Consider the following 17,702-nt stretch of genomic DNA (forward strand, 5'->3'; position numbering starts at 1 on the left):
AGATAAAGAAAATATTTTGGCTGTGAGCTGCATAAAGAAGTTTGGTGAGCGGCTTTGATTCCATTGCCAATCCATGCTTTACTCATTTATTTATTGTTTATTTATACCTTGTCTGTCGCTTTAAATCCTCCCTCCTCTTTCTCTCTCTTTCATTCTTTCTTTCTGCATTTTGAATCCAAACTCCAACACAAAAACCCCCAACTCTTTAGGAACAAATTTTACACCAAACTCCTAAAGAGCCCTGTAAAAAAAAAAAAAAAAATCACCGCTCTTCTCTTCTCCACCATCATTGCTTCACTTCTTCTCAAAACTAACATACAGAAAAAAGAGAGAAGAGAAGAAGAGAAAAAGGAATGGAATCTATCTGCTTAAACACCGGGATCTCAGGGATAGTTCCGTCGATCTCGATTACAGGCTCGTTAGACTCACGCGCCGCCGCTAACTCAATCTCTTCTCAGCTCAAACCGCCGCCGCAGAAATCCTCCGTGTTCTCCAGATTCTCCTTCCGGTGGCCGGGTGGAGCAGCAGCAACGACAACCGGTAATAGCCGGTACAAGAGTTTGGCACTCGACGACGCCGTTTTGGACGAGAGAGATTCGAGAAAAGAAGAAAAGGCCATTCCAGATGAAGAAAACGAAGGAGAAGAAGGGGAAGGGCAAAACGGTAATAATTGGGTTCTCAAGATCCTGGACGTGAGGTCCACGTGGAAGAGAAGAAACGAAGAAGAGTGCGTGGGGAACAAGGAAGAAGATGAAAAAGACGAAGATGATGATGATGATGATGATGACGATGAAGAAGATGACGACGTTTGTGATGTTTGCAGGGTTGATAATGATGATGAAGAAGAATTAGCGAATGTTGAATTCGATAGACACTCGTTTTCGAGAATGCTAAGGAAAGTGTCGTTAACGGAGGCAAGGGTATACGCACAGATGTCACATTTGGGAAATTTGGCTTACAATATTCCCAATATCAAGGTACATATATGAATCAGAATTTGAGAATTATGGTGATTTTGCAAGTTTTAGAATCTTACATGTGTGGGGGGTTTTGTGAGATTTGATTTGAGCCTCAGATCTACCTTGTTTTGTTCCTTTATTGTTTGATATCTATGGATACATTTCATGAAGATTTAGAAAGTATAATTTTGTTTGATAAACTCCTTGGTGGATTGATCTCAACGTTTTGGTTGCATTGCATTGCACTGCCAATAGAGAGATAGAGATTTATTGTTGCATGTAGTTTGGCATATATAGAAAGGATTCTCTTTTCACGGTTGTTATATGATTAAGTTTAAACTCTGTTGTGTAATTAAAAATATGCATCTTTATGATGATTGATTGATCATTAAATGGATTGAAAGATCTAGGAGTCCAGATTTTTACATGTCGAACTGAGTTGTAGTTTGGCTTTTGATAATTTTAGCCAGGGAAACTCTTGAAACATTATGGTCTGCGTTTTGTAACTTCCTCCATAGAGAAGAGGGAATTGACGGCGACAGCAGCTGCTGAGAAAAATCCTCAGGAAGAGGAAGGAAATAAAAAGGAAGATGAGCAAAGAAAGGAGCAGAAGAATGGCGGATACAGGATAAGTGCGTCTGCTGCTTTTAACATTGCTGCCTCTGCTGCCTCCTATCTGCATGCTCAGACACGGAGCATACTTCCATTCAAATCTTCAAATCATGCGGCCAGTCAAGATTCGCTTGAAGGAATGAAGAAAAGTGTTGACATTGGCATGACGGATGCAGAGATGGCATCTTTGATGGCAACAACTGATTCAGTGACAGCTGTGGTTGCGGCGAAAGAGGAGGTAAAGCAGGCTGTTGCAGATGATCTAAACTCAACGCATTCATCACCTTGTGAATGGTTCATCTGTGATAATGACCAAAGCCACACAAGATATTTTGTTATTCAGGTAGGGAAAACTAATCTCGGAAATGGTTTTGTTTTTCGGAGTAGGAACTATACCTCTTGGATTGAGTTTTTTGTTTAGTTTGTGTACACTAAAAAATATTGATCCCAAAATCAGCTTTTATTTAGTTGATATTTTTGTGTAATACATTGCCAATTTTGAATTTATAGGGTTCTGAGACATTGGCATCATGGCAAGCAAACCTACTTTTCGAGCCAATTCAATTTGAGGTAATTGCTTAAAGTTGTAGAATGAAGTAATTTCGTTGTGTCATTCTTCTTGTTGATTGTCCCCAATGTTCATCTGCACCGAAATCAAGTAAATGATATACATCGTTCTTCTTCAGGGGTTGGATTTCCTAGTGCATAGAGGCATATATGAGGCTGCTAAAGGGATGTATCAACAGATGCTACCAGAAGTTCATGCTCACTTGAAGGCTCACGGTTCCCGTGCAAATTTCCGCTTCACCGGTCATTCTCTTGGGGGAAGCTTAGCATTACTTATAAATCTCATGCTCTTGATAAGGAAGGAAGTTCCATTGTCCTCTCTGCTTCCTGTGATAACATTCGGCTCTCCATGCATCTTGTGCGGAGGTGATAATCTGCTAAAGAAGCTAGGATTGCCTCGGAGTCATGTTCAGGCTATCATGATGCACAGAGACATAGTTCCTCGAGCATTTTCGTGCAAATACCCCAACCATGTTGCGGAACTATTAAAAGCTGTTAATGGAAATTTCCGTCATCATCCTTGTCTCAATAACCAAGTAAGTTCCACTTATCCGAATCTTTAGTTCTAAGTAAACAAAGAAATTGCATTCTTATTATAGGCCTCTGAGTTATTTGTTAATGAATTTGATCTTTTTGTTAACTGCAGAAGCTGCTATATGCACCAATGGGCGAACTTCTGATTCTACAGCCAGATGAGAAATTTTCACCAAGCCATCATCTCTTGCCTTCAGGCAGTGGTCTATATCTCTTGAGTTGTCCTTTGTCCGAATCTAACAACACAGACAAGCATCTTCGCGCCGCAAAGCTTGTATTCCTGAACTCACCTCATCCACTAGAGATACTGAGTGATCGATCCGCGTATGGATCTGGGGGATCCATACAGCGAGATCATGACATGAACTCGTATTTAAGGTCAGTGAGATCTGTTATCCGCCAAGAACTCAGCCAGATCCGAAGGTCAAGGAGAGAGCAACGTCGCAAGGTGTGGTGGTCTCTCGTGTTACCGGACCGGGGAATTGACAGTGGCAGCATTGTTGTTGGGAGGTCCATGGTATCGGTGAACTTGGGAGAGAACCAGTCCCCTTTCTCAGGCATTTTCCAAACTGGAAGAGAGTCATTGAAAAGGTTCAGTAGGCTAGTTGCATCACAACACATGCACTTGTTTGTGGTACTTTTGTTCCCTGCAAGGTTGCTACTATTAGGGGCATTCAACGTGATTAGGTTCAGATAAATTAATAGAATATTCATTATTCATTATTTGTTTTTGGGGACAATTCACAGTTGTATAGCTAGAGGGCACATGGGTAGGGCAGTTAGGTGATTCTTTATTCATTGATGTTTCATAAAGGAAATGTCTTCATCGTTACGTCAAAAGTCCAAAAAAAAGGAAAAAAAAAAACAGAAAGAAAGAAAGAAGAGTCTTGATTGTGTCTCATGTAAAAAAGGTGCTTGTAAAGGGATATTGTTCAAATATAAAACTCACAGATCCAATTGGTTTATTATTTACCAATGTATGATTGGTTTAAATGATTTTGCTTCTTTTATTTTTCTTTTAGGCAATTTTTCAATTGGAGTCTTACAAATGAGATAAAGAACGAAAGGGAGAATTTCACTTTGATAGTGGATTAGTCTTTAACTCAAATGGGACTTGTATTTTATTTCAGTCTTTTGGGGAAACTTTTGGTTAAGAATTACTTCTTTAAAAAAGGAATTAGCTAGTAGCCTAGTACCTTTTCTTTTTTAAGATAATTTTTTTTGGGCTCATTAAAAATAATTAAGATGTTTCGATATTTTTCTATCTAGATGTATTAATTTTTTAAATTAATGAATTTAAAAATTAAAAGAAAAGAAAAGAAAAGGTATTTTATAAAAAAGTGATAAGTGTTTTAAATATGATGAAAATTCACATGCAGTTAGTTTTGTGTAAAGTTGTTATTGAAATATGTTAAATGATTTGATATATTTGATTAAATTATTTTTTAATGACTCTCAAATATCAATTTACATAAAAATATACAACTATATGCGAATTTTTATTTTTAAATATATTATGTTTATATAAAAAATTAGTTATTTTTATAGAATATATATTAAAAATATAAAATAAATTAAATAATACATATATTTATATATAAATATATATTAATTGATTTAGAACTTATTTTTAGTGTATATATAGAATATAGATATAGATAGATATAGAATTTAAGTGTTTTTAACACAATTTAGAAGAGAATGGTTTAGCATTCAACAACTTGGTCAGACGAAGCATTAGGTTAGACTGATTTTCTTCTCTCTCTTTTCTCCAATTGTCGTAAAGAGAAAAAGATGGTTTGCGTAATTAATGGCTTCTGCCTTCTCTTAAATTAATAACCAAACTTTTTCAGCAATAATAATGAGTTGTTGGCAAGATGCAATGACTCGTGCATTACGTGCGTAACTGTGTATTCCAAAAATGTACTGTGTTTTATGCATATATAAATATTAAATAATGTATTTTTGTTTCGCATTTTATAGAGTCTTATTAATAGTTTTCCTAACAATATTTTTTCAAGATATTATAGATAGAAAATATAATTTATTAAGTTTTTAATACATTGAAATATTTGGGGTTTAGTTATAATTAGTTGCTAAGATATTTAATATATTTTTTAAAAAAAATAATAAAAAGTTTAGGATGCATTGAATTTAAGTATTTTATATTTAATTTAGGATATTTTTGTTACCTGAACATTTAGTTTTAGAAAAATGTTAGATAAATAAATTATTTTTGTAATCAAATTTAACTAAATTTTTTTATACATTTCTTTTTTTAAATTAATTTTATTATACTAATAAATATTGAATTAATTTAATTAAATTTAATTATAAAATAAATTACAAAAATATTATTTATACATTAAAATCAGTCATTAAAATCAACCACTAATATATTTGTGTATAAATATATGTGTGATTTAATTTATTTTTAACGTATATTTATATTCTAACATGTATTTTATATTGGTAACTAACTTTGTGATTTAATTTATTTTCAACGTGTAACATATATTTTATATTAATTACTGATTTTGGTGGCTAATTTTAGCGTAAACATAATATAGTTCAATAACTTAATTATGTAGCATCACCATTAGATTTAATAACGTGACTTGAAAAGGTGGAAGATGAAAGAGCTTCTAGCTTTGCAAGATAAGCATGATAATAAGAGAATATAGCTCCAAATTTGATGAAAATGAGAGAGTTGGAATCCATCATTTCCCTATGGATTTTTCTCATATTGAAAAACACATGTTGATGATTCACATGTGGAACCATAGAAGATATAGCCGACAAAGTTGGAACAAGATTCTCTTTCGTCTACTCAACAAGTTCTCATCTGTGTTCTATGGATGGCTCGGTTGCCACTCTCAGACAAATTAAAGAAAAGATTTGAAAAATTTAAAAAGAAAAGAAAAGAAGAAACAGTCCAAGTGGCTGTGTTTCATTGCCTATCCATCCAACAAAGCATTCTCAAAATGAAAATCTCAGTCATAATTTTTCAATTTCTCCGAATTTGTCGGCATTACTTATGAGTACGTGGACTTGGACTTGGATTTAGATTTGGATTTGGATATAACTCTCATTGCTTTTCCTCAAGACCAAATATAAATTAATAAATTAAAAAAAATCACTTTTACTTGTATTTTTTTTTTGCTAAAAAATTTGGATATGAAAGTAGAATGATTGTTATACTTTAACGTGGTAATTTTTGGTGTTTTTTATAACAATGGGAGGTACACAAATTGGACCTTTGATTTGGGTTTAAAAAATTTTAAAAGTTTGGAATATAAATCGAACCCACCTCTCCAAATTTTTTTAATTTTTTCAACACAAATCGGACGGTCCGAATACATAAATCGGATGGTCCGATTTGTGTACCTAAAAATCGGACAGTCCGATTTCTATATCTCTTAAAAATCGGACGATCCGATTTATACTCCGTACATTAAATCATCCCACATTTTAAAAAAAATACTATAGTAGATCACAATTTAAAAAAAAATTATTGTTAATCCAATATTAAAAATAAAAAAAAAGTCCTTTTTCTTATGTCACAGCGCAAAGCATTAACATGAATGAACTTCTGAAATAAAAGCTACGAAGAGTTGACAAATAATAAAAGGTTAGAAATTTATTGGTGAAAGTACATTTTCTTCTATTTCTAAAGTACGTGAAATATTTTATCAAAAACCTCAATAAAAACGATAATATATAAACAGAAAACAAATATTTTTATTAAAAAAAAACAAAAACAAAGACTCTTGAACTTTTGACTACATAAATGAAAACTTTTAAAAACATTTCTTCTTTTTTTTTTAAATGTCTTTAATTCTTTACAACACTTACTAGCAAAATGCTAACATTTTTTTTTTCAAAAAGAAATGTTTAATAATAAGCTCTAAAAAATCTCAATGGAAGGCTTCACCCAACCAACAGCAAGTAGGTAGCTCATGACATCATGAAACACACTTGAATAGTACAGTTACTTACAGCAACTCTAATGAATTGCTTTGTAGACATTTTGTACGATTGCACTTTCCAGCATACATGTTTTGTTCTTGTTCTTTGCTTTACTATAGAGCTGGCAATACATACCCTATCCGGACTAACCATTCGAATAGGGTAGGCTACCTGACCTATTGCGAGTAAGTAGAGATTGGTCCGGGTGAAGGAGGTGAGAATTGAATCTACAATCTCCCTCATATAATGACTTGCAATAAGTAAGTAACTACTAAATTAGTTATTTAATTTAGTAATTTAGAGTATTAATTTTTTATTTTTTATTTTATTAATATATATAAAAATTTGATATTTCTTCGAATAGAGTAAAATATGATAGGATTTAAAAATTTAGGGTATGAATAGGGTTAGGATTGAAAGATTCTCAACCCGTGAGTAAGATAGGATAAAATTTTAATAAAATTTTTAATCCGCATGTAGAATTAGGGTAGGATCCAAACCCTATCCTACCCTACTTTATCTATTGCCAGCCCTAGATGCAGATGCATAGGCATAGGGTAGCTAGTGGGCAAATACCAGTATATACCACTACTTATTTGTCGTTCAGATTCCAAGTATCCTGAATTCCTGATTGCTTTGTTTTTGTAATTTTATTTTATTTTCTTAAATCAGTGGCGTCAAGTAAGTAGTTGAAATAACAGATGAAATTGACCAGAAATTGAAACATCAACATGATTAATTCATTATCGATGGTTACCGGTGGACCCAATAATGATATAGCCACTAGCAAGATAAAGTAATTCGTTTGAAACCTAGATTTGGCAATGCCATCATTGCATTGGTTTGCAGCAAGAAAACTTGGGGAAAAATTTTACAAAAGGTGTGATCTGTTGTTAGCACTCAGAGTTATTGTTCACCAGAAAATTTAGATTTTATCTGTCACCAATAATTTTTTAACGGAAAAATATAGGTAGACAATGAAAATATTAAACAATGTGAATAATAATTATATCGGATGTTCATTTTACTAGGTGTGCGGATGGTTATTTTAATATTAAGATTTAAGTGGGTAATTTGGAGGTATAGTGTGTTTTGATTTGATTGGTGATTGTTCATGTTCAAAAAAATTATTGATTACTCGCATTTCCCCTTTTTAACCTACAAAATTGAATCAAATTAAAAATTAAAAATAATTTAAAAAAATTCCAAAAACATTAGAAACAAAAAAACCTACTAAATTCATTAATAATAATCAATCCAAATAGAGTACTTTTCAACATTTGCTAATTCTTTTGAATTACCCCTTTACTCATGTTCACCTCTTTTTTTTCTTCCTCCCAACACCACAACTTCACCTCTCACTAACGATCACCCACTGCCACCGCAAACTGTTGCCGCTGGCCACTCTAAACTCTAAATCGTAAATTCTAATCCCTAAACCTTTCAAAAAATAAGTGTTAAAAAGGTCTTTTTCTAAATAAAAAAGAAAGAAAGTTGACGATCGTTAGTTAATTAAAGGTTAATTCCTTATACTTATTCTATAACAATATGCCAAAAATAAATCTTCTTTTATCGTTAAATTTATCATATCTCATTCAAAATAAAGAAAAGCTTAAGCATGAAATGTAAACAAGCTTACTCTATATGCTCTATATATAATATCACACAAGTTTACTCTATTTTTCTCACCCCGTTCCAAACACATCTATAATATTGTGACCATACCAATGGGTTAGAGTTAAGTAAATTATGCTAGCAAGATATCACTATGTTTTTGCTACTATAGATGCTGCTTATTTATTAATATGAAGTAGGACAATTACAAAGTGTTGCCATGGTAAGTCACAAGACTGGTCGAACCAATACCCTGCAGTACCTTTGACAGCATATACTAAACAAACTGCATTCTACATTCCTTTTGATTTCGCATTTAGAAACAAGCAATGTAAAATTGGAAGATAAGTTGAATACAGATATCGCAGACTTAACCAACTCTTCACAAGGAACTCAACCAACTTTCATAAGAGTGGAAGAAGCAACTAATCAGAGATTAAGTTTACCGGCCAGGTACCAAGAGTGCATCGCCAGGCTTCCGAATGACATGATATTCGCAAGCGAAGATAACCCGTGAATCATACCAAACTTCTTGTTCATGGCTGCAAGCTTTGGGTTCTTCTTTGCAACTTCCACATTCTTTGACCACCCAACTTCCTCCCCAATATTGTTTTCTCTCTCCACTTTATGTCTTTGCTTCATCATCTGTTAACAGAATAGCAGATCTAATGTATTATGAACTTTTGAAAGGCATAGCAGTAATTGTTGGCAGCTTACTGGCACAGAAATACAATTATGACTTAAAAATTAGTTGGAAGTTAGGAAGAGGACTGCAAAGTACAAGTATTTATTAGAAATTATAAGAGTAAATCAAGCAATAGAGGAATTGAGGAAGCACGGAAGGAATAAAGACAATGCATAGGATATTATACAAAGCAGATGCAATTTTCCATACAAAATTAGAAAAAAGAAAGAGTAACACCTAAAAGTAAGAATGAATATTAAGTTAATAAGAAATAATTCCTAGATTCAAAGCAACAAACAACCCACAGGTCAACTTAGTTTAGGATGAACACCAATTCTTGATTTACTTTTTCTGTCTTTTTTTTTGGGGGCAGCGGTTAAAAGAGGACACAACATTAACAAGAGAAGAGTGGTATGTAGAACTCAGGATAACATATCCTCCTTTAAGCTTATGACATAACAATATTCTGACAAACTCGGCTTGAATGTGCAGAAAGTATCATGAGCTTAATTTGGTAAACTAGTGGAGTGGGGGAAAACCATATTAATAGGTGCTGAAGGAGCATTTTTTAGCCATTTATGAGGCTGTTCTCATCTATGGTTGCATTGTTCCATTATTTAGGATCATCAATGCTAATGACATAATAAAGTGCATGATTGATGATTGATATGAAAAAAGATTTTAACATGTATGCAGAATATTAAATAAGATCATTTTTCTCCTCCATAAAAGATTATAACATGCCATTTTCCACTATGAACAGCTACATAGATCAGTTAATACCATTGTGTCTCATTATTTGTTCTTGTCATGAAGATAAGACAAAGTTTGTGATTGTTATTTTTGATAGAATAATATAACCATACTATTTGTCAAAGGATACTTTAAACCTGCTGAATGTAACCAGCAACTAAGAAATAAATTTTCATGTGCTTATATTGTTTTTCCCTTCGAACATTTGGGACCAAGTTCCACCACTGCTACTGTGATCCAGAAATGTGATATAAAAAAAAAAGATTCAAAAATTGTGCCCCAGGTTTCAAACTTCTGCTGAAAGAAGAGTTGATGTGTATGAAATCCTTGAAAAGAAATTTAGCTTGCCTTTGAAACTTGATTCACCAGCATCAAGTACTTCTGGCAATATACATCTCAATCAATTTCCCATGTTGAGTTCTCGATTCAATAGAAGAATCATTTTCGTTGGTGTAATTCCATTTTTTTCCGAAAGATACTTTAGTCTTTGTCACGAATGCGAGCAACATGTTTTGACCTTGTTATTACTGTAAATGTCAAAAATAAAGAATAAAAGGACAACCCGGTGCACAAACATCCCATTAACAGAGTTTAGGGAATGGTAAGTTTCACAGCTTAAAACCATGGCCTTGAGGTCACACAGAAAGAACTAAATTGTTGCTCCAAGGCTTTCCTTCAATTAGGTGAGATCAGACATGACTATACTTGATTTGACTTCCACTCAAACAGGAACCGCATTGCATGCAGCATGCAATTCACAAGAATATGAAGTTATATACTTAAATCTAGATGGATGATCTCCGCGGAAAACGGTAGCAAAGGTATATTCAACATTGTTTAATATATTGGAAGGACGTAAGGACCAAAAATTACCTCAATGGTCATAGGTGTAAAGACAAACAAGTTTGTAAGGTTGAAGGCAAAGGACGACAGCAAGAACCCAAGCTGGTACTTTTCAGTAGTGGAGGAAGACTTCCAAGGGTGAAGATACCCAAAAGATGCCACTGATATGGCGCAACACACGCCCACCATCGAGAAGTACGCCGGGAACATCTTGCTCTGCAGGTTCCCAAACTGATGCCTTGGCAGGTTCCTGAATCAAAACACCCATACACGATTCAAACCAAGACAAATTAGTAATTATATCTAAAGTTATAATAGTCATCATCTTAGTCTTCAATACAATTCATGGCAGTAAATTAGTACCCCAATGTCTATAATACAAAAATATATCATGATTCAAATTTCTGCATGATAAGAGTACAGTCATAGGTAAACTAAATTGGTAACATAAATATCTCCCACTAACAAATTGACAATGCAAACTAGGAGCACGAAAATAGCATTAATGTACTTTTTTTTCCAATTTCTTTGTTAGCATCTTACGTGAGCTACATCACTCGATAAACAAAACATATCATCACCTTGCATCTTAATTAACACTCCATTAGTGTCATCTGATCAAAGCAACAAAGTAACATTACATAGGGTTTTGCTAACCAATGTCCTAGGGCATTGATTTACATTTCTAATGGTGGAAAAACTTTAACCATAACTAGTACACTACCAAATTGTTCTTTGTACGGGGATAACGGATTCTTACTTGAACATGATGATGCCGCCGATGAAGGTGACCCATAAAGCAGCACCGAAGGCGGTGGAGAAGCAGAGAAGGTGAGAGAGTTTGAGGTAAGTGGAGATTCTACTTGCGGCTGAGTCGGAGTTGGATCGGAAGGTTTCAGGTGAGAAAATGACTCCGACGGCCAAGAAAACCACCGCGGTTAAGAAGCGAGTCACCCAACCCATTGTGGAATGATTCTTACTCAGTGTTTCTCAACACTTTGCTTGTGGTTAAGAACCTTCGTGGCGTGGATGCTTCTGGAAGAGAGAGTAGGTGCGCCGCTGTGACCTTAAATTCATTCATTAAGACAACTATGACTTCGTGACAACAAGGCTCAAATTTTTGGCTATTTCAAAGACAGAAAGATTGAGTTAGCGTTTGGTAGAGAGGCAAAGTTAGAAAGATTGAGATTGAGATAAAGAGATTAAAAGATAGAGATTGAAATAAATTTTAGTATTTTGTTTGATGCAAAGGAAAATTGAAATAAGAATAAAATTTTAATTTAATTTGTATAAAAGATAAAATCAAAATTAATTAATTAAAATAATAATATTTTAAATATAAAATGTTATTAAAATTTCAGTCTCTAACTTTAAAAATTTTAGTCTTGTGTCATACTTTTTGAAAGTACTAAAATACTGAAATTTTGGGTACAGAGACAGAAAATTTAGTACCAGTCTTTGAACCAACAAATATGATACTAGTCTCAGTCTCCCAATTTTTATCTTAGTATCTCAAAACAAATGCTACCTTAAAATTATTTTATAGGGTGAAAATTCAAGTACAGTCAAGTTAATGTGAAGTTAATAGTTGAGAATTGTTAAATAAAAATTTAGTCAAAAATCAGTTAAATTATTTAACGGTTCTCAACTATCAATTTCACAGAAAAAATACTGCACCTGAATTTTCACCTTCTTATATATCATAACATTTATAATTTTATATTTATTATATTTAAAATTATATAATAATTTTAATAATAATTAATAAATAATAAATAAGATTATTTGATCTAATTTTTTATTCTCTTTTAAATATTATTGTTTGATCATATTTGTGTTATGTGTGTATAATTTTTTGTGGCACTTTGCTTGAATTAATTTTAGGGATTTTGTTAAGAACTCAACTAAGGACACTTACTAACATTAAAAAGTTCAGTATGACAACGATTAATATCTCAGTACAATATTAATAATTGTGACCAAAATAATATTAGAACCAATGAGTAACAAATGTTAAGTTAGGACTTAGGACCTCGAATGTAACTTTTAACATGTTATTATCTAGCTAATGAAACTCTTAATTTAATTGTGTTATGTATTTGTTTGGGCGTCATTATTTTGATAGAATAAGATCTTTTTTTAATGAAAAAGGATTTTTTTTTAATGTGTTTGACAAATTTCTAGTATTAAAAGTAGAAGCACTAGAAAAATCAGAAAAACATCTTTTTTGAGAAGTTGTAATTTACATCTTTTTTTAAAAGATATTTTTTTTTTAAAAAAAATATTTTTTATGTAATAAATAAACAAAAAAGTACTTTTATATTGTTATCCCCAAACATAATTGATAAATAAAAAGATCTTTTTACATAAGATACTCAAACATAAAATTACTTTTACTTTTTTCATAAGATCTTTTAAAAAAAAGATAACTCGAAAAAAGATCTTTTCATAAAAGTTTACCCAAACAAGTCATATATCTTTTAACCATTAATATAGAATTGTAAATTTGTAATATAAATATTTCTTTAAGAATTATTTTAACCATTAATCTCAAAAGATAACTACTGGCTAAACAATGACAGGGAAATGGTCGTTGTTTGATTTAAATTGGAATTCACATGAAAAGAAGAATTTGCATTTTCAAGAGCTAGATACATTGAAAAGACAAAAATACAGTTCCAATTCCCAAGTTGGTCACAAAGAGCCAGTTAAAATTGGTAGATTTCCTAAACTCTTGAATTTTGTGTTCTCTAGCTTGGACTTCAAAGTTCAATCTCTTTAGAACAACCCCATTTTTAGTGTTTTATTTATTTATTTTTATGAGATTTAGATTTTCTAGTATTTTTTAATTTGAAAATCCCACTTTTTTTTTAATTGTTGTTAGTCCAAATTGTAATATGTGTAATTTTTAGGAAAAATGGACAAAAAGTACACATGAATTTTTACACAATGACAGATGTATACTCTAATTTTTTAATGAGTCATCTGTATATATCAATATCGAGCACCTTTGTCATTTTTACCTTTTTGTCGTCTGCTTTTTTAGCAGTAGTGATTGCCAGATGACTCTGAGCATTGTGTGATGTGACCCTTTTGATAACGACACTTTGAAAATTAAATAATAAATTATTGAATTTGTTAAATTTGAATAAAATAAATTTTACAAGTGATTTAGAATTTTTGTTCTTTTCATTTCTTCTCCAAAAAGTAGATGTGGATCAAGGGATGCAACTCAGAAATAGCTGCTAAGATAATGTTCGAAGTAAATTTTGAAAAAAGAAGAAAGATGATGAAGATTCTAAATTATTTGCAAATTTTTTTTATTATTAAAATTTAACAAATTTAATAATTTATTATTTAATTTTCATTGTGTCATGAAAAAGGTTATGTCACTATGTACAAAATTACTTGGCAGCCACTATTGCCAAAAAGGTTATTTAGGCGATAAGACAACAAAACTTGATATTAGTGTGTACACATGACTCATTAAAAAATTGGAGTGTACATTTATCTACCATATGAAAATCTATGTGTACTTTTGTCTATTTTTCCGTAATTTTTATTTTTTTTGGTGACTCCGTAATTTTTATTTGTATCAATAAAAACTTATCTTTGATTAAAAAAAATTAATCTCTTATATAAATTTCCTATCAGAATAACACCACCAAATATCAATGGGTACAGTAAATAATCCGTTGATAATGTTCAAATTATATTAGTATGAGTTTATGCATATATCAACTTTCCCGAAGAAAAATCTTTGAATTATACATATATTTTCTAAATTCTTGTGATATTTAGAATAACACCATGGCCAGGTTCTATAACCAAACGGAAGTCAGGTGAATGGCAATAACTCTGAGACAAAGATATCCTAAACTTGATCAAAATGAGACACAAAATCACCTTCAATTCTGTCATGGCTAAGTGTTGTCCAGCACAAATCCTAGCCCCTAATCCAAATGGAACATATGCTTGTGGGAATTTGCAAGCTCCAACAATCCCATTTGAGAATCTTTCTGGATTGAACTCGTGTGAATCATGACCCCAAATCTCAGGGTCTTGCATTAGTATTGGGACTGAAATCTCAATGTTCATTCCTTTTGGAATTAGGATACCTTTCAAATGAATGTCTTCCAATGCTGATCTCGACACAAACGCCGCCACCGGATAAAGCCGCATTGTCTCTTGAATCACCATGGTCAGCTGCAAGGATAGCATTTTCAAATTTTCAATAGAAAATCATGTGAAGTTGATAGCTAATATATCGATATATCACATAAAATAGACAAGCTACCTTATGTACAAGACTTAATGAGTTAATATGTATTCAATTCACCTTTCAAACTAGGTGAAAACTCAAGCGCAGTTGACTTCACGTGAAGTTGATAACTCAGAGTCGTTAGATGATTTGATTGATTTGACTAAATTTTCATCTAACGGCTCTCAACTATCAACTTCACGTGAAGTCGACTGCACCTGAGTTTTCACCTTCAACCTGAGTTTTCACCTTCAAACTATGTACAAAACTAATATATTGATTCACGCGAAGATGATAGCTAAGATATTAACATGCACATATTATGTTAAGTAGTTTAGTTAAACATGTTAAACATTTTAACGATTCTCAGTTATCATCTTCATATGAAGATACTTTCATGTGAGTAGTCACTTGTTAGAATGGCATTTGAATAAGTTTTTGCATGGAGAATAGCATGCAATTGGACAAAAAAATGTGTCAAGTTTCTCTTAATCTTGAATAATTTAAACAATACTTCCATGCCATTTGGTTGAAATCAAATACAAAAAAAGATTCAAAATAACTGATGATCCAAGGGTCAATGCAATAAAATGCAGCATTATGGAAATTGGAAACAATAAACTCTAACACATGAACATACCATCTTCATTTTTCTAAGCATACTTGCATGTGGAGGATTGTTGCCACAAACTTGAAGAACCTCGGCCCTAACTCGATCTTGCCAATCCTGGTGTATGGCTAGCAACATCAAGCACCATGATGCTGTAATTGCAGTACTCTCATGTCCAGCAAAGAATATGTTCTTGCAGTTATCTATTATGAACCTGTCGCGAGATATCGAATCTGATAAGATTCCATCATTCCCCTCACAACTCTTTGCACCTTCAAGTATCATTTGTAAAAGATCTTGCTCTTCTGCATCTTGCTTCAACCGCTCGTCTATGATCTTTGATATCATTGAGTTTACCTCTTTCTCCAATCTCCATATCTCTCTGTTTCTTTTAATTGGCAGGCATCTAAACCAGAGATTATAACACAATTTTTCAAGATATGGAAACAAGAACACTATGCAACAATTTTTCATGAACCATACAAGTCTTTTTTGTAACCATATACATACCTAAAGCCTGGAATTCCAGCTTCCTTTGCAGACAAGAGGTTTTGAAGATCTCTAAGCTTTGAAAATATTTCATTTCCTTCAACATAATTGATCCCAAAACAAGCTCTTGCGATTATGTCGGCTGACAAGCTTCGCAAATCGTCGTCGATTCTAAGGTCCAAAGCCTCTCCTTCATTATTGAGTCTACTTTCCCAAGACTTGAGTGTTATATTTGTGGAGTGAACAATCAAGTTAACCATTTCCTTCATCATTATATTGTAACAAAACACAATTTATTAGATAACAATTCTAAATCAATATTGAACACTATAGCTCTAGTTTTTAGTTTGATTTGCAATCTCAAAATACTACATGTCAGTTTCTTCTCTATATACTAGTCCATTTTTCTTGATTGAAGTGACAAGTGCAAGGAATTTTAAATAGTAGGCCTACTCAAACTAAATGATGATCAAGGAAAAACCAAAGACAAAAGAGATCTAAATTAATCAATTAAGTGAAAAATCACAAATCGGGTCGAATGTCAATCTTAATTAGCCTAAAACCATAAGGTAATGACCCTATGAATCTTTCCAATTACATATTATTCATTTAATCAAATCTTAACCAACATGACAAAATAACCCCAAATATATCTTCCATTTGACAAATTTAACCAAACTTTCAGTCAAATTACTGATACACTTATATTCCTTTGGTTCATCTTGTCAAATAGAGCATGTTTTTGGAGTGTGATTTTGTCATTTACATCTTTTGGAGACTATTTTGTCAAAATAGTAATAGGATACAAAATAGCTATTTACTCTGATCATATTTAGAAAATTATTAGTGGTTTTAATGAAGTTACCTTGACCTTATCAAGGTATAATGAAGGAGCAATGATCTTCCTCTGATGAACCCAAATTGGTCCACTTGATGACAATATACCTTGACCTAAGAGTGGCCCTAATTCTCTGGATTGAAGAGAAGGCTTCCCTAGATTCACAGATGTGTAAAGGGTGATTTCTTTCACCATTTCTATATCAGACACCACCAACCACTCTACACTCCCAGAAGAAAACAAGTATATGGGACCTGCATGCATGCAATTTATTTTATTTTATTTTATTAATAGTGGAGACTCACGCCCAATTGTCTTCATGCGAGGTTAATAGCTAAGAACTGTTAGATGATTCGACAGATTTGACTAAATTGTGATGATGTGTTCTAATGATTCTTAACTATCAACATCTGCATGTGAGTTTCCATCTTTATTAATTCTTTTCGAGAAAACCAAAATTAACAAAGACTACAAAATAATAATGAGAAAAAGGACAATTAAAGTAGTTACATACCATATTGTCTTCTCCATTTTACAACATGAGGAAACAAATTGTAATACCACCTGTGAGATATAGAAGAAGAAACACCTTTGTCTTTGTCTTGGTGTGAAGATGCAACATTATGAACTTGATGTTGTTCTAGAATCTTCTTCTTTTCTGGGATGTTACCAAAGTAGAAGTGAGGAGAAGGTCCATGAATACCCTGCTTCTGAAGCTTTGATCTCAATGATCTTGGCTTCAACAACAACTCATTCACAACATGCAACAACACCAACGACAACCCTGCTAAGACAACACCCTTTATGTTCATCATCATCATCTTCTTCTTCAACACCTTCTCTATTGGTTTAAGAAAGCAAAATGAGTGTTTCTTTAGTGCCAAAGAGAGTTATGGACTTATTAATTACATGGTTTTTTACATAATGCTCTCTCCACTCAGTTAATGGGGTTGTAAGATTGTTCAAAC

The 17,702-nt window shown here is 32.5% G+C and overlaps 3 protein-coding genes across 3 annotated transcripts; 1 reads left to right on the forward strand and 2 right to left on the reverse strand.

The window, feature by feature from the left end:
• Window positions 1-62: 62 nt before the first annotated feature.
• Window positions 63-3,640, forward strand: LOC107617828 (alpha/beta-Hydrolases superfamily protein). The gene is made up of 5 exons (XM_016319701.2): window positions 63-977; window positions 1,426-1,914; window positions 2,082-2,141; window positions 2,258-2,674; window positions 2,785-3,640. The coding sequence occupies exons 1-5, from the start codon at window positions 354-356 to the stop codon at window positions 3,367-3,369; spliced, it is 2,175 nt and encodes a 724-aa protein (XP_016175187.1). The 5' UTR covers window positions 63-353; the 3' UTR covers window positions 3,370-3,640.
• A 4,772-nt stretch (window positions 3,641-8,412) lies between these two features.
• Window positions 8,413-11,682, reverse strand: LOC107618565 (Late embryogenesis abundant protein (LEA) family protein). The gene is made up of 3 exons (XM_016320665.3): window positions 11,297-11,682; window positions 10,567-10,786; window positions 8,413-8,900 (listed from the first exon to the last, which is right to left on the reverse strand). Exons 1-3 carry the CDS (start codon window positions 11,497-11,499, stop codon window positions 8,685-8,687), a joined length of 639 nt encoding a protein of 212 aa, XP_016176151.1. The 5' UTR covers window positions 11,500-11,682; the 3' UTR covers window positions 8,413-8,684.
• A 2,535-nt stretch (window positions 11,683-14,217) lies between these two features.
• Window positions 14,218-17,702, reverse strand: LOC107617063 (cytochrome P450 714C2-like). Its single transcript, XM_016318886.3, has 5 exons — window positions 17,249-17,702; window positions 16,762-16,988; window positions 15,918-16,159; window positions 15,438-15,813; window positions 14,218-14,742 (listed from the first exon to the last, which is right to left on the reverse strand). The coding sequence occupies exons 1-5, from the start codon at window positions 17,553-17,555 to the stop codon at window positions 14,317-14,319; spliced, it is 1,578 nt and encodes a 525-aa protein (XP_016174372.1). The 5' UTR covers window positions 17,556-17,702; the 3' UTR covers window positions 14,218-14,316.

Source organism: Arachis ipaensis, chromosome B9 (genome assembly GCF_059453495.1).
Source record: "Arachis ipaensis isolate K30076 ecotype BB chromosome B9, ASM5945349v1, whole genome shotgun sequence".
Classification (NCBI taxonomy): Eukaryota; Viridiplantae; Streptophyta; class Magnoliopsida; order Fabales; family Fabaceae; genus Arachis; species Arachis ipaensis.

Bases quoted from the DNA above. Each gene is read 5' to 3' on its own strand.
- LOC107617828 (XM_016319701.2), top strand. From the start codon at position 354: ATGGAATCTATCTGCTTAAACACCGGGATCTCAGGGATAGTTCCGTCG. The intron at 2,142-2,257 runs GTAATTGCTTAA...GTTCTTCTTCAG, and splicing joins TCGAGCCAATTCAATTTGAG to GGGTTGGATTTCCTAGTGCA. The intron at 2,675-2,784 runs GTAAGTTCCACT...TGTTAACTGCAG, and splicing joins ATCCTTGTCTCAATAACCAA to AAGCTGCTATATGCACCAAT.
- LOC107618565 (XM_016320665.3), bottom strand. From the start codon at position 11,499: ATGGGTTGGGTGACTCGCTTCTTAACCGCGGTGGTTTTCTTGGCCGTC. The intron at 10,787-11,296 runs GTAAGAATCCGT...GTTTTGATTCAG, and splicing joins GGCGGCATCATCATGTTCAA to GAACCTGCCAAGGCATCAGT. The intron at 8,901-10,566 runs GTAATTTTTGGT...TTCTGTTAACAG, and splicing joins TTACACCTATGACCATTGAG to ATGATGAAGCAAAGACATAA.
- LOC107617063 (XM_016318886.3), bottom strand. From the start codon at position 17,555: ATGATGATGATGAACATAAAGGGTGTTGTCTTAGCAGGGTTGTCGTTG. The intron at 16,989-17,248 runs GTATGTAACTAC...GCATGCATGCAG, and splicing joins AAAATGGAGAAGACAATATG to GTCCCATATACTTGTTTTCT. The intron at 14,743-15,437 runs GTATGTTCATGT...CTATCCTTGCAG, and splicing joins TGCTTAGAAAAATGAAGATG to CTGACCATGGTGATTCAAGA.